Here is a 16425-nt window from a genome sequence, read left to right as displayed (position 1 = left end):
GTCCCTTGCCTTGTCATCGCCTACGTTATTCTGGTCCTCCTTGCTCCATCTGACCTACAGTCTCGAGTCTGACCGTGCTCCCTTGCTGTCCGTGGGCACACCTGTCCACTACCTCTCCAGGAGACCCTGCGAGGCCCACCTAAGTCCAAGCGGCCCAAGTCGCTACTGGCACCACCCGGGGGGACCACGGGCTTCCAGTGGTGAAGCTCATCCAAGCCTCTGTCTCCTCCAGTGCTCCGCCCTCTGAGGGCAGGTGCTTCCTGGTCCCTACCAGGGAGCCACTGCTCCAGACAAGGGTCCACCCCTGAGCGCAACAATATCTTCCTGTAGTATTGAATAGGGCTATGAAATAAGCTCGTTGGAATGGCCATGAATTGTTGTTTTACACCGTGCAGAATAAAAAGGTGCAAAAACTGACGCATGTGTTGTCTTTTTCACCATCAAAAGTATTAGAAAATATTGGCATGTATTACACCTTCATAAGATCTTTACGGAAAAACCCTTGATTACCTTTCAGAGGGGGAGAAGTTTGAAAGATCAAATAGTTCATTCTTCATTTAATGAGGAGAGGGGTAATCAAGTTGGTGTCGTGGGACACTTTGCTTGTGGAGAGTTCTCGGTCTGTGCGAGGTTGCATTCTAATATAGAGTTGCCCTTGTCTAAAATGCATAGGTTTAAACCTAGAATAAGAACTACTTGTGCTTCAAGTAAATTAGTCTATATAATATGGTGTCCTTGCAATTTGATTTATGTGGGCAAAATGATGTGACAATTAGACACGTATGATAGAGCATCGTAGCACGATCATATATAAAAAAGTGGAAGCTCCGCTAGTGCAACATTGTTTAGATTTTGGACATAATTTTGATGACTTGTTCTTTACAACGATTGAACATTCAAGGGTCAATAATAGGGGGAGACCATAATAGTAGACTTCTTCAGATTGAACAGCATTGGATTTTCACTTTGAAGACAGTATATCCGGAAAGTCTTAACAGAGAAGTGGATCGGTCAGTGTAGTGTAATTGAAGGGCTGTGGTTGGTTTAAAAGGGAGGAGAAGTTAGCGTGGAGTGAGCATTTGTCGCCATTTGTATTGAATGTGCTAAGGAACCTGGTGGTCTGAACAGAGGGTTTGTATTGTGGGTAGCCTTTTTATATTGGTAGAGGTGGTACTGTTTAAGAAATAATATTAATGAATGTTGTTTTGTGTTCTTTTGTAGAGAGTTTTTGTTTCCCCATCGGGAGGCGAGGCCAAACCGGAAGCAGAGGCCAACTGGAGCTTCACCAATATCAGCCCTCGTTCCCTGTAGGTTGAGCCCTTGGGTACCAGAGCCGACTGGAGTTAGGTGGGCCACTGCGTGGTTGATCCCGGAGAGAGTGTCCAAGGCAGGGTACTAGGAAGCAGTGTAGGATTCAAAGGGAGAAGCTGGATCCAAATTCCGGACAGTCTGGAGCAGAGGCAATGTGGTTGGAGACAGGATCAGGTCCGGACTGCAAGTCAGGCAGAGCTGAAGACGAGGCTGGGTTCCAAAGTCCTGACAGACTAAAGCAGGCAGCACAGTTGGGAACAAAGTTAAGTCCGGATTATAAGTTAGGTAGAAGCCTAAGACAAGACCAGGTCCAAGCAAGAGTCAGGGCAGGCGGCTGAAGACAAGGTCAGGTTCAAGCAGAAGTCAGGGCAGGCGGCTGAAGACAAGGTCAGGTCTAAGGGAGGGTCAAAGCCAGGGAGATCCATCTGAAGGGTAGAAGGAACAGAAAGCTGGAACAGGTACTGGAGCAGGAACCAGCACTGGAACAGGAACCGGAACAAACAGTAACGAAGCACACAACAGGAAGCGTGGAGACCTGTTGCCAAGGTGAAGTCTGAGTGGCAGGGACTGCCTTATATACGGAAGCTGAATGACGTCAACATCCGGCGCTTCACCAGCCGCACTGAGTTCCCTCCAGACTACAACTCCGCCCACTAGCTGACATCATCGGGCGCATAGGGAACAAAATGCTCCAGCAGCACATGGAGGCCAGCAACATTCTGCCTGACTGCCTGCTTCGCATTACCATCTGAAGCTTTCCTCGGTGCTCTCTGCCATCTCTTCGCCTCAATGGATCACTGGCCATGCTGAGTTCCTTCTGGACTACAACTCCGCCCACTAGCTGACATCATCATCAGGCGCAAGGGAACAAAAAGCTCCAGTGGCATGCCGGGGGTGCCACGCACCGAAGGAACGCACACAAGGGGCAGACCCCTTTGTGTGCCCCTTCGTGTTGCCCCTGACATTTGGATTTTGAGGCAATATTGGCAAACTCCTCATTAATGGACTCTACAAGGTTACTAAATGTTAAGATGATCTAGGGGTTAAAGGGGCACTTAGAGAAGATAAGGCCATTGCGGAAAGATTAAATGATTTCTTTGCTTCAGTGTTTACTGAAGAGGATGTTAGGGAGATACCTGTTCCGGAGAAGGTTTTCATAGGTAATGATTCAGATGGACTGAATCAAATCACAGTAAACCTAAAAGATGTGGTAGGCCTGATTGACAAACTGAAGAGTAGTAAATCACCTGGACCAGATGGTATACACCCCAGGTTCTGAAGGAACTCAAAAATGAAATTTCAGATCTATTAGTAAAAATTTGTAACCTATCATTAAAACCATCCATTGTACCTGAAGACTGGAGGGTGGCTAATGTAACCCCAATATTTAAAAACGGTTCCAGGGGCGATCCGGGAAACTACAGACCAGTTAGCCTGACCTCAGTGCCAGGAAAAATAGTGGAAAGTGTAGGATTTTAGTATTTATTGTGTATTTTAGATTATTAATGATGTTTTATGTTTTTAGATTTCTTTTATAAATTTGACATTTGTTTTTTATTTTTAAGTAATTATTTGATATATTTTATTTTATTATTAATATTTATTGTTATTATGTTACATTGTTTACAATGTAAACCGTTGTGATGGTACTACATAACGACGGTATATAAAAGCTGTTAAATAAATAAATAAAAATTGCGGAACATATAGAAAGACATGCTTTAATGGAACAAATCTACTTTACTTTTTTGAAGGAGTTAATAAACATGTAGATAAAGGAGAACTGGTACATGTAGTGTGTTTGGATTTTCAGAAGGCATTTGACAAAGTCCCTCCTGAGAAGCTTCTAGGAAAAGTAAAACGTCATGGGATAGGTGGTGATGTCCTTTCGTGGATTACAAACTGGCTTAAAGACAGGAAACACAGAGTAGGAATAAATGGACATTTTCCACAGTGGAGGGGAGTAGGCAGTACTCAGGGATCTGTACTAGGACCCATGCTTTTCAATATATTTATAAATGATCTGGAAAGGAATACGATAAGTGAGGTAATCAAATTTGCAGATGATACAAAATTATTTAGAGTAGTTAAATCACAAGTGGATTGTAATAAATTGCAAGACCTTGTGAGACTGGAAAATTGGGCATCCAAATGGCAGATGAAATTTAATGTGGATAAGTGCAAGGTGATGCATATAGGGAAAAATAACCCATGCTATTGTTACACAAAGTTAGATTCCATATTAGGAGATCTACGCGACATAGTGAATAACACATTGAAATCGTCGGTTCAGTGTGCTGCGGCAGTCAAAAAAGTAAACAGAATGTTGGGAATTATTAGAAAGGGAATGATGAATAAAACGGAAAATGTCATAATGCCTCTGTATCACTCCATGATGAGACAGCACCTTGAATACTGTGTACAATTCTGGTCGCCGCATCTCAAAAAAGATATAGTTGCGATGGAGAAGGTACAGAGAAGGGTGACCAAAATCATAAATGGGATGGAACAACTCCCCTATAAGGAAAGACTAAAGAGGTTAGGACTGTTCAGCTTGGAGAAGAGACGGCTGAGGAGGGATATGATAGAGGTGTTTAAAATCATGAGAGATCTAGAATGGGTAAATGTGAATCGGTTATTTACCCTTTCAGAAAATAGAAGGACTAGGGGGCACGCCATGAAGTTAGCATGTGACACATTTAAAACTAATCGGAGAAAGATCTTTTTCACTCAACACACAATTAAACTCTGGAATTTGTTTGCAGGGGATGTGGTTAGTACAGTTAGAGGTAGATCTTAAAAACATACGTATTCGCGTACTTTTGTTCGCGCCACCGGCGTGAACAAAAGTACACCGGATATTATAAGATATGTGCGTAGCCGCGCGTATCTTATAAAATCCGGGGTCGGCGCGCTCAAGGCTGCGCAAATTCGGCAGCCTGCGTGCGCCGAGCCTTGCAGCCTGCCTCCGTTCCCTCCACATCCCCCCACCTTCCCCTCCCTTCCCCTATCTACCCCACCCCCACCTAAATCCCCCCTACCTTTGTTGGGCAAGTTACGCCTGCTTCAAGCAGGTGTAATTTGCATGCGCCACCTCCGCATCCCCCGGCACAAGCCGCAGTGCCGGGGGACTCGGGACTGCCCTCCCGGCCCGCCCCCGAACCATCGCCACGCCCCCAGATGCCCCCTGACCCCCGGACATGCCCCCGGACACTCCCCCTCCCGCCCCTTTTACGAAGCCCCGGGACTTACGCTCGTCCCGGGGCTTTGCGTGCGCCGGTAGCCTATGCAAAATAGGCGTGCCGGCGTGCAGGGCTTTTAAAATCTAGCCCTTAGTGTAGCTGGGTTAAAAAAAGATTGGATAAGTTCTTGGAGGAGAAGTCCATTACCTGCTATTAATTAAGATGACTTAGAAAATAGCCACTGCTATTACTAGCAACAGTAATATGGGATAGTTTTTGGTTACTTGCCAGGTTCTTATGGCCTGGATTGGCCATTGCTGGAAACAGGATTCTGGGCTTGATTGACCCTTGGTCTGACCCAGTATGACATGTTCTTATGTTTTCTTTAAATCCCATATCTACTGTTCAAAATAGAGGAAAATATCAACATGGCTATCAAAACCCAACTCCTAAAGTACTACTCTCAAAAAAAGAAAAAAGTCAGAGACATAGAACATTGTACCCAATTCAAAAAAACACTGACCCTTTCATGCCTGCGTGTTTGGTAATATATTTTTAATTAATGCTCAATCAATCACAAAAAAAAATCCCAGTCATTAATGACATTTTATATGACCTCAATCCTTGCATTTTTGCCATCACCGAAACATGGCTAAAAGAAGGTGACACAGAATCAATCAAATTGATAATGCTCATCATGATGTTTTTACAACTGCCAGAAAGAATCAAAGGGGAGGCGGGTTAATGCTGTTAGCAAAAATAACTTTGAATTTGAAACAAATACCCATTTCAATTGATTCACTGTACGAAGTTGCTCTATTTAAATCGAAAAATGTTTGTGCTATTGCCCCCCAGGTTTGTTAGACCATAACTCCTCACCTATCAGAGTTAATAGCTAATAATTTAGATAAACACGTTCCTTTCATAATTCTTGGCGACTTCAGTCTGTATATTGATACCTTTTTCCCTGCTCAACAGTTTATGAAACCTTCCTTGAAACCTTGTTAGCAATGGGTTGGCAAAAAATAGTAAATCAACCCACCCATAAACTTGGACATTCTTTAGATTTAATGTTTATAAATAAAGAGACTATCACTTATGATCCTGTTAATTATACACCGGTTCCTTGGTCAGACCATAATCTGATTGAGGCGACAATATCCTTCTCTAGCAATGTACAAACTAATTACAACAATGACGAGACGTTTACATTTCGCAAACCATTGAAATCTGTTGATGTAATGGAAAACTTACCAGATATTTAAAAAAACATTAATTTTTCAAATGTAGATAATGCCATTACAATTGATTAATACTACAAAAAAAGAATTTTATGCTAAAAAATATTTAATTTCAAACATAATCCCATAATCCTTGGTCAAAATTTGACCAAGAGTTCATCAGGAGATGTCTCAACCTTACCCACTGATAAATGTAATCAGATAGCTAATTTCTTTAAGGAAAAGATACAGAAAATTCTTACCAATATTTCACCAGTGAAAGACCAAACAATTACATTAAATCCAAAAACTAATTTGACCTGGTTTGAAACCATCTCCACTGAAGAAGTTGAAACAATGCTAAAAAAATGAAATCCCACTACTCACCCAACAGATATCATTCCTATTGCAGCAATGAAAGCCATTGCAGAAATAATTGCACCACCCATAACAAAATTATAAATCTCTCACTCTCTGAGGGCAAGATACCATCATCCCTTAAAAATGCAGTGATTACACCCATACTAAAGAAATAAAACACTGATCCTACAGTTTTCGAAAATTATAGACCAATCTCAAACCTTCCATTTATATAAAAAATATTGGGAAAAGTAGTTCAGCGTCAATTAACAGAACATCCAAAAAACCAATGATATTCTTTTTCCTCGCAATTTGGATTTAGAAAGTACTTTAACATAGAATCGTTGCTACTGGCACTATCAGATACAATTCTAAGAGGGCTCGATGCAGGGCAGTCGTATGTCTTAATACTGCTCGATTTATCAGCTGCATTTGATACAGTAAATCATCAAATTTTATTGACAAGACTCACAGAAATTGGTCTACAAGAAACAACAATTCAAAGGTTTAAATCATACTTGAAAAATCAAACTTTTCAAGTACAAATAAACTCAACGATTTCAAAAAACAATTTGTCTTGAATCAGGAGTACCCCAAGGATCCTCTGTCAGCAACTTTTCAACATCTATATGTTGCCATTATGCCAATTACTAGCTGGACTTGGAATCACACATTACCTATATGCAGAAGACATCCAGCTTCTGATTCCAATAAGAGACACAATACAAGATACATTAAAATTTGTGAACATTTACATTACAACAATCAAACATTTACTCATATGAAACTTTCATTAAACTTGAAAAAAAACAGAAATTATATTATTAAACAGAAAATTGCAAATAAATAATCCTCTAACCCTGACAATTGAAAAAATGAAAATTGAATTGGTTACCCATGCGCATGATCTTGGGATTATAATTGATAATGACCTAGACATGCAAAAACATATTAGTCAGATAATAAGAAATGGTTACAACAAACTCTTGACACTCAGACATCTAAAGCCACTCCTTAATGCAGATGACTTTCACACAGTTCTCCAAATATTGATATTTTCCAATTTAGATTATTGTAATTCATTATTTCTCAAACTACCAGCCAACACATTATGACCATTACACCTGCTGCAGAACACAACTGCAAGGGTATTGACAGGCGGTAAAAAATTTGATCACATTTCACCAACACTGGTCTCTTTACATTGGTTACCAATAAAATGTAGAAAAGAATTGAAAGTTCTTTGTCTTTTACACAAATTCATTAATAATGAGAACACTGAATGGCTGAATGCATCTTTTCACCTTTATATACCACAAAGAAATCTGCACTCCTCAAAGGTTTATTAGTTGTGCCATCTATTCACACAGTCCGCCTTAGTGAAGTGAGATCAAGAGCAATCTCAGTAGCAGGCCCAGTATTATGGTATAGCTTGCCAGACAGCCTAAAACAACAAACTGAAATCAAGACCTTTAAATGAGAACTAAAGACATGGCTTTTTAAAAGAGCTTATGATGATAGCAAAAGTTAATCTTGCTTACTGTAGCTGAGAGCATATATATATATATATATATATATATATATATATATATATATATATATATATATATATATATTTATAGTAACCTGATGCTCAATTCTTTTATTGAAATTGTAATTTACTATTCAATTTTAATACTTAATGTTACCTTATTTAAAGTTATTTAGATGTATTCATTTTGTACTTATTTTATTAATTTTCTTATTTTTCTGTTAAATTTTTATCTATATTGTATTTTATGATATGTTTATATGATTTATTCTTTTAATTGATTGAAAATCATTCATGATATACTAATTGAATGACGGTATATAAAAATAAATAAATAAATGAATGAATAAACAAACCTATCCACTTTTCAGAGAAAACCAATATGTGTAACTTTTGGTGTGGAGTACTGAAGTAGCATCTGATTCAGAGACCTGACACAGTGCTGCTGATGTTAAGTGTGCATCTGTGTATCAGGGGACAGAAGTGAACAAGTTGTGTGTGTGTGTGTGTGTGTGTGTGTGTGTTTCTGGGATTATGGGAAACATGAGGACTTCTTTGTGAATTAGACACCAGTTTTGGGTGCCAAAATAGAAATATTAAAATAAAATTGCATTAAATCAAATCATCATCATTGTGCTGCTTCTCCTCCTTGGCTGCCTCACAACTTGTGCCTCACCTCTGAGCTCCATTTCGACAGTGCACTCTCATGTGTCCTGCTCAATGCCTATTAATGGTTAACTCTTATAATTTTATTTGTTTAAATGTCTACTTGGAAAAAAGCTTTTTACCCAATAAATTGCTTTGAAAAGTTTCCCTCAGTATGAAGATTTTCCTAAAGTCCCACTGCGTACACACCCACTGAACAATGAAAAAAAAAAAAAAAGAATGATAGTAATGTAACAACTTATTCAGTCTCATACCATTGTAGCAAGCTTGGGGATCATGTGACAAAGAGTATTGATGTTGCTTTCATACCATGGATCTACTTTGCCCAGGTACATAGAGACCTCACAGTGCTCCATTCTTCTGGGTGTAGTGTGTTCCTAGGGGGGAAAAAAAAGGAGTTCGTTCTACATCAAACTGTATTAAAATCTATGGCAAAAGATGATTATCCTTCAAAATGTTTCTTCTGGCATTTTGTTTGTCTGTTCGCTCGACAATATTGCTGGAGCTGTATGTAGCCAATCCTTCCCCACAAGAGTCTGTGACTGTGGCTTCAACAACACTCGCAAGTTAAACAGGCCGGAGCCAGGAATCAATCCAACTGGCACCAGAGAATTCTAACCCCAGTGAGGTCCATATGCTAAGCTGGGCAAAAGTTGCGTGTTAAATATTGCTTCCATCTGATTTGATAAGTTTTAGTCGGGAGAAGTAATTTACCTGGATAAAAAAAAAAGGCATTCTGGGCCAGGGCTTAGGCGGATAGACCAGATGAATTTACCCGGGTAAGTCTGGTCGTGGTCCAGAATAGTTATCCGGGTATACTTATCTAGATAACTTTCGACCTAACCAGCTATATTTCACATATAGCCAATTAAGACACACACACAAAAAGTAAAGTAGACGCAATTCCCCAATACCCATATCCAAAATAATTTACAAAAATGATGACGCCTAGCACCCAATCTCTCCCAACCCCCAAAATAACACCACCAATTTTGCAGCCAGAGCTGACCTGAGGTGCCTTGCCTGCCCCCCGTTCCCACCAAACAAAAAAATTTAACAGATGATTCCAGGCCCCTTCCTTCCTTCTGCCCCAGCTAAAAGCCCCACAGACCCTCAAGTCCCAGTCAGGAGGCTACCAGTGTTGCTGTCAGACCAATACTGGACATGTACAGAGGTGGTAAGAGTCTACCACCTCCCAACTGGGACTTAGGCACTGCGGGGGAGGGGGGGGTGGCTGTGGCAGGGGGTGGGGTGGTGGGCAGGAGGTGGGGGTGAGAGCCAGCTTATTAATTTTCTTATCTGGCTGGGAGAGTGGTCCCTTGGTCTGCTGTGGCAGAAAAATTGGTGTTATTATTTTGGGAATTGTGGGAGGGGAATCAGTGCCATTGGTCAGCCCCTGTCACATGGTAGGAGCACAAGATGGCACCGGCCATGCTCCTACCATGTGACAGGGGCTGACCAATGGCACCGGTAGCCCCTGTGACATAGTATGGGCAAAGGCTATCAGCGCCATTTTTATTACTGGCAGCCGACGGCCCAAGGACAGCCAAGGGCAGCCAACGGCCCTTGGGCCCCAAGGGCAGGAGATCGCTCCGGGACCCCTGCTGGACCCCCAGGGACTTTTGGCCAGCTCCTGACATCCCCCAAGACTTGCCAAAAGTCCCTGGGGGTCCAGCGGGGGTCCGGGAGCGATCTGTCGGCTGCCAGTAATCAAAATGGCGCCGATAGCCTTTGCCCATACTATGTCACAGAGGCTACCGGTGCCATTGGTCAGCCCCTGTCACATGGTAGGGGCACAAGATGGCGCCGATGGCCATGTTACAGGGGCTGACCAATGGCACCGGTAGCCCCTGTGACATAGTAGGTCAGAGGCTATCAGCACCATTTTGAGCGAGGCAAGCCAGACAGCCTGATAGCAGGGAGGGAGAAATTCCTCGTGGGTCCCCGCTGGACCCCCCATACAAACCCGAAAAACAAATTTTTCTCGGAGTTCGGGGAAAATCTGTTTCAGTGGGCGGGGCCCCCGAACCACGATGAATTAGGCAATCTCTTTGAAATTGCCTAATTCATCATAAACGAATGCACATCTCTACTATATAAAGCAATAACCTATTGTTCTAAAACAAATTTAAGTAGCTCACGAAAATAAAAGGAAAAAACCATAGAAAAGGGGATGTAATCTATTAAATTTGTTGGGGGAAAGCTTTGATAAAAAGCCATGTTTTAAGGTTTTTTCTAAAGGAAAGTGTAGACGGGTCGGTCCTTAGTGGTGACGGTAGGGAGTTCCATAGTGTAGGACCAATTATAGAAGCAGCCCGGTTCATAGTAGCTGTTTTGTGAATTTTTTTGCTGGGGGGAATAGTGAGTAACCCTGTGTCTGTTGAACGAAGATTTCTAGTGAAAATACATTGATATAGGGGTTTTTGTAACCAAGATGAGTAATCATTGTATAACGCTTTATGAATAAGCATAATTATCTTATACTGTGATCTAAAAGTGATGGGAAGCCAATGTAATTGGTTCAAGATTGGAGTAATATGTTCAAATTTTCTACAATTTGTTAAGGATCTAGCGACAGCGTTTTGAGGCAGTTGAAGAGGTTTAATTGTGGAAGCAGGCAAACCTATTAAGATGGAGTTGAAATAGTTTCATTTTGCAAAAATTAAGGCTTGTAGAACTGTTCTAAAGTCTGGGGGGTGCAGTAAAGGTTTCAGTTTTCTCAGAATTTGAAGTTTATAAAAACCTTCTTCAATTAGATTTTTTATGTGAATTTTAAAATTAAGCTCTTTATCTAAGGTAATTCCAAGGTCCCGAACTGATGTGGATATTTTACATTTAGGGAATACTGATGGATCTATGGGTGGTGGTGATAACTTTTTGGAGAGAAGAAGAAACTCTGTTTTGTTATGATTGAGTGATAGTGCCATTTGAGATAAGATGTTGCTAATAACAAATAGATATAGTTCCCATTGTGACAACATATTGTTAATGTTATCTTTAATAGGTAATAAAATTTGAACATCATCCACATAAAGAAATATGAGAGGCCTAATTTATTCAGATAGTGACATAATGGAAGCATGTAAATGTTGAAAAGGGTAGGAGAAAGGGCTGAACCTTAAGGGACACCTAGTGGGAGAGGTGTGAGATCCGAAGTATTGTCATTGTAAGATACCTTGAAGGAACTATTAGAAAGAAAAGACTGAAACCATTGCAGAACATTACCATTTATACCAATCTCTTCTAATCTATGGAGTAGTATCTTGTGGTCGACTGAGTCAAATGCAGCAGAGATGTCCAAGAGAATCAAGATAAAAGAGGTTCCGTTGTTGAAACCATGATGGATTGTGTCAACCAGAGTAGCTAAAAGTGTTTCAGTGCTATGTCCTTTCTTGAAGCCATGTTGAGCCGGTAGTAGAATATTATTGTTTTCTAAGAATTCCATAAGTTGTACATTAACTATTTTTTCTATAATTTTAGTAAGGAAAGGTAAAATGGAAATGGGTCTGTAAATAGATAAAATTGATGTATCTAGATGTGGCTTTTTTAGAATTGGTTTAACAACTGCACATTTAAGTGAATTTGGGAGGAAACTTTATACAAGAGAAAGGTTAACGATATCTGTGATAGGCCTAAAACTCCAAAGTTACCCGTACAAACCCCTTTGAATATTGACTTGAAAAAGTTTTAGTTGACCATACAAAAATTGTAGGGTTTTTTGCCATCAATAAACTAAGAAAGTCTATCTAATCTAATCTTACACTTACATTCCTGCCTTTTCAGTCACATAGGACTGCCCACAGCAGCTTTCAACATATTAAAATACAATGCATAAATATAAAATTACATACAGCATATTCAATTACAATTCATCAAATCTTAATAAGGCAGGCCAAGAGAGAATTTGAGGAGAAACTTGCCAAATTTAAACAGACAAATGCAAGAAGCCTGTGAGGGAGTAAGGACGGATCAGGCCATAGCAAAAAAAAAGACAGATCAGGCCATAGCAAAAAAAACCAAAACAAAACACGAATTATTTGCTTTGGTCTTCACTGCAGAGAATACTGGGGGAATACCCATAACAAAACTAATCTTTATAGGTGATAATTCAGATGAACTGAAGGAAATCACTGAATATGGAAGAGGTACTAGAATAAACTGAAAAACTAAGTAGTAGCAAATGACTAGAACCTAACAGTATTCATCCCAGAGTTCTGAAGGAACTCCAATATGACACAGCAGACCTGCTAGTACTAATCTGTACCCCATCATTAAAATCTGCCACTGTTCCTGATAAAACCCATTGTAAATACAGGAAACACATAAAGGCATGGCTTTTTCCCTAATTCTTTTGAATATAATTTATTTCAATTTGATTGTTTTAAGAAATCTTATTTTAAATTATTTTTATTTTATTACTTATAGTATAATTGTTAACCTATATTGTTATCTTTGAAATGTATTTCTGTTTGTTGTTGTTTATTTGTTATAACTGTGTATTTTTCTCATTTTAAGGTGTATGTTTTTTTTAGCTATCCTTATTTGTTATACATCACTTTGATTCCCTGTTTTAAAAAAGCGATTAAGATAACATGTACATTTACATAATTCTGCCCCTAAAACCACCTGTACTGCTGTATCTGTATATTCTCCCACTCAAGCCTTAAGATTTCAATGGACAAGGCAGTTGAAGACACTGTCTGTTAAGACTGTTCAATTAATGGAAACTCATTTGATAACCTCTGCAGCAGCTGCACCCCGTGCTATGGAACACACTTCCTATAGCCATTCGCCTATTAGAATATTATCCAACTTTCAGGAAAAAAAAAATAAAAGCAGTTTTGCTTGAACAAGCCTATATAATAGAATTTCATGAATATTTTTATGGGCTGCATTGATTGGATTACTGTACATTGTCTTTTAAATTTTATACTATATTGTTTATTGTGATATTTGTTTTGTTGTATCCCACTGAGAACAAGTTTTCAGATCTTTGGAAAATAAATAAATACTTTTAAATAAATAAATAAAAAGCAGTTCAAAACAATTCATAATATAACACATAGTTAATAAAACAAAACAAAACAAAAAAAGCTATAGTTTTGTGCCTCCCTACAGTTTTGCAATTGGAGAATGTTACAGGTAAGCAACTCTGCTTTCTCCAAGGACAAGCACATGGGTGAATCCCAAGCTATAGGCTGTCCGAGCAGAACAAAACGGGAAACCGCACCATGCTGAAAGCAGCTCCTCTCTCCCTTTTGCCTATGAGGCAGCCAACCCACAAAGGGGTCTAGGCGGGAAAAGAGTTGGGTTCTACAAAGAGAAAACTATAGAAAAGACTGAGACACAAAACCCAGATGTGTAGCAGAGGCGCCTAAGGCAGGGGAGTGATGCCAGTGCCAACAAAAAACATATGCCATATCACGGAAAACATTTCATGCAGGGATTCGAATCAGTAAACCCTGACAATGACAGTAGGCCTAGAATCTCCTGGATATAGGAAAAGGTCTAGAGATGGAACAAGAGACGGACTCTTGGATAAAGACTGCAAAGATTTCTTCAGTGTTACAAGACATCTGAACAACCAACTGGGTTCAAGAACTCCCCAGAAAGAAACTACAGTCCACTGACATCTGAAGGACAGAATGTCTCTGAAGAAGCGTACCCATGTTTGGCTAATAGGCATAACGGGCAGAAAACTCAAGCAATGCTTGCAAAAATAATCAGCAACAACAGCAGGTTCTGTGACAGACCCTACGTGCCAAAGCACCAGACATAGCTGATCAGCAGGACAGCATCAAGAGTTTCAGGGAATGAAAGGCAATCCCTGAATGGTATCGCTAGCCCAAACCCCTGAGCAGAGAGATACATTAGGCCTGAAGCTCCCCCATACTACACCCTGTCAAGGGCAGGACTATCCATCCTGTCTACAGGAAAGTTCAGGTGAGCAGGAAAACACTTAGGGCAACTTAGTGAAGTGAGAAAAGCTAAAGGCAGTATTGGCCAGAGCTTGGTGAAAATATAGGGAAAAATGGTGTATCTTTCCCTGCAGGTATACACTAAGATGCCTTAGCTTTCCCCCCTCCCCTGAAATTCCAACTGGAAGTCATATGGAGCGAAGAACACAAGGAGGTAGTCTGCTGGACTGCTGGGATAAGCACAAGTTGCTAGGTTGTATAACTCAACCCCAAGCGAATAACTCACTGCCATTTCCATTAGGGAGTCACCCACTGAGACTCCCTAATGCTCTCAGTTTCAGCCTGCTTGAAACTGAGAACAAATTCCACAGTGAAGAAATCCAGAAACCACTAAGAAACAGGAAGCCAGGGAGCCGCAAGTGCAAACTCCTGTTGAACAGGATTTCTTCACCGGCCTGGAAACTCTAAGGGTACCAGGGCAGGGCAAGGACAATCTCGGAACAGACTGCCCCAAACCTGGCATAAGTATTAATACCTCAGCCGTGATAGCATATACTTCCCCAAGGAAGCACATGATCCAGTAAATGAAACAATCGTTGCTTGAACCAAGGCTCTCCTATCCGCAGATAGGGTTATCCCTAAAATGGGGAAGTACAGCTTGCAAACCATTGCAACCAAAGAGCAGCACCCCTGTTGCGGGATCCCTCGTCCCCAACTCCCTCAGTCATGGATATGGTGATTCATTGAAAGGCATACTTGCCAATTAGATGGATTAGAACCCTCCTCACTGAGGTAAGGTCCCACAGGAGAGAATGGCAATAGTGGTCCTATTCAAAAAACACCCATTGAGCTCAGCAGGTATCAAAGGTGACTCCTGGACAAGAGAAACCCCTAATCTTCATTAAGGAGCTACTCTGAAAAGGCTCCTTCATGAAATAGACCTATTGTGCCTTAGGACGACCTAAGGAGAGCGCTACAGCTTGACCAGCTCTCAGATCCCACGAGAAACCGAGAGCGACCACCAATCAGAAGCAGTGGCATGCTTTTCCTGGGAAATGGAGAATAAGGGACACCCTTTGCAGGGATGACAACCAGGTGTCCAGTGGGGACCCTTAAGAATTGCCCTGGAACCCAGTCGAATCCCCCTTTCCTGAAGGGACAGGAAAGCAATGGGAATTGTGGCCTTCCAATCCCGAAAAACCTGTCAACTCTCCACTTCAGAGTTGAGACACAATCACTGATTGCTGAGGCTCAAAAGCAACCAATCTGCCACTGGCAGCCACCCTCAGATAGGGAAGGCCACCATGGTAATCAACGAAGGGACTCCAGCAAAAATGGTCAGATGACCACCACTGTCATGGCCTACAAGGAGATGCACTGATTCAAAGAATCAAGGCTTCGGTATAGCAATAAACCTGCCAGGGACAGAGCCCCAGAGGCTTTCCCCACAAAAGGGATTGGGGATTTGGAAGGGTTCAAGAGACTTATTCCTCTTTTGAGGGAGGAGAAGATTCCTGACACTACCCTCCTGGTGCCTACTCCCCTTAGGGTTCGACCAGGAACGCAGACCTAGGTCAATCTTGTGGCTGCAGCCAACAACTTGTTGTGCTCGCCATGAGGAAAAACACACACACACACACATCCAAACTGTAGAGGGCAACTGGAGAATAGAGCCCTTTGCTGTAAAAGCACGCTAACCAGTACTCATACAATGGTATCCCATTCTATGGCTGGCGGCACACCTATGACCCTACTCGCCACAAGGACCAAGCACCACTTGCTAGAGTCGGTGGCTGCACGCTGCCAAAAGGCAAATCACAGAGTGTGTGATGATGCCTTCCTCGCCAGTGCTCCCCAGTACTTTGTGGTGCAGAACTGAAGAGGAAGCTGAGACTTTGATGCAACGATGGCAGAACCCTGGCATGGCTGAGAACTGCACAGACAGGGAGAATGCTGCCTGTCATTGCCTGAGGCACTTGGAGTCAATGCGTTGCTGTACCCGACCGCGCATGTGCGCTCCACTGTTACAATAACTCCCAGTGTAGTGCACTGGAACAGTGGAACAACGGCGTCCCCAGTACCACTAGGGCTCTGGGTATGGTATGGTGGTGGATGGCATTGTATGGTGTCACCTCCCAGTACCTGATAACGCTCCAAAGGGCTGGACACAGCCCTTGGAACTCCATCAGGAATGGCTCACTGCAGTTTCCCTCTGGAACAACAGCAGCGAAGTCCAT

The 16425-nt window shown here is 41.4% G+C and overlaps 1 protein-coding gene across 1 annotated transcript in view; it reads right to left on the bottom strand.

Annotated features, from left to right (window-relative positions):
• Positions 1-16425, bottom strand: part of PIK3R6 (phosphoinositide-3-kinase regulatory subunit 6) — a 276075-nt gene that overhangs the window by 55429 nt on the left and 204221 nt on the right. The window contains 1 exon segment of the mRNA XM_029600333.1: positions 8525-8647. Coding sequence (XP_029456193.1) covers positions 8525-8647 — 123 coding nt within the window.

Source organism: Rhinatrema bivittatum, chromosome 4 (genome assembly GCF_901001135.1).
Source record: "Rhinatrema bivittatum chromosome 4, aRhiBiv1.1, whole genome shotgun sequence".
Classification (NCBI taxonomy): Eukaryota; Metazoa; Chordata; class Amphibia; order Gymnophiona; family Rhinatrematidae; genus Rhinatrema; species Rhinatrema bivittatum.
This window is presented reverse-complemented; position numbering and strand designations above follow the sequence as displayed.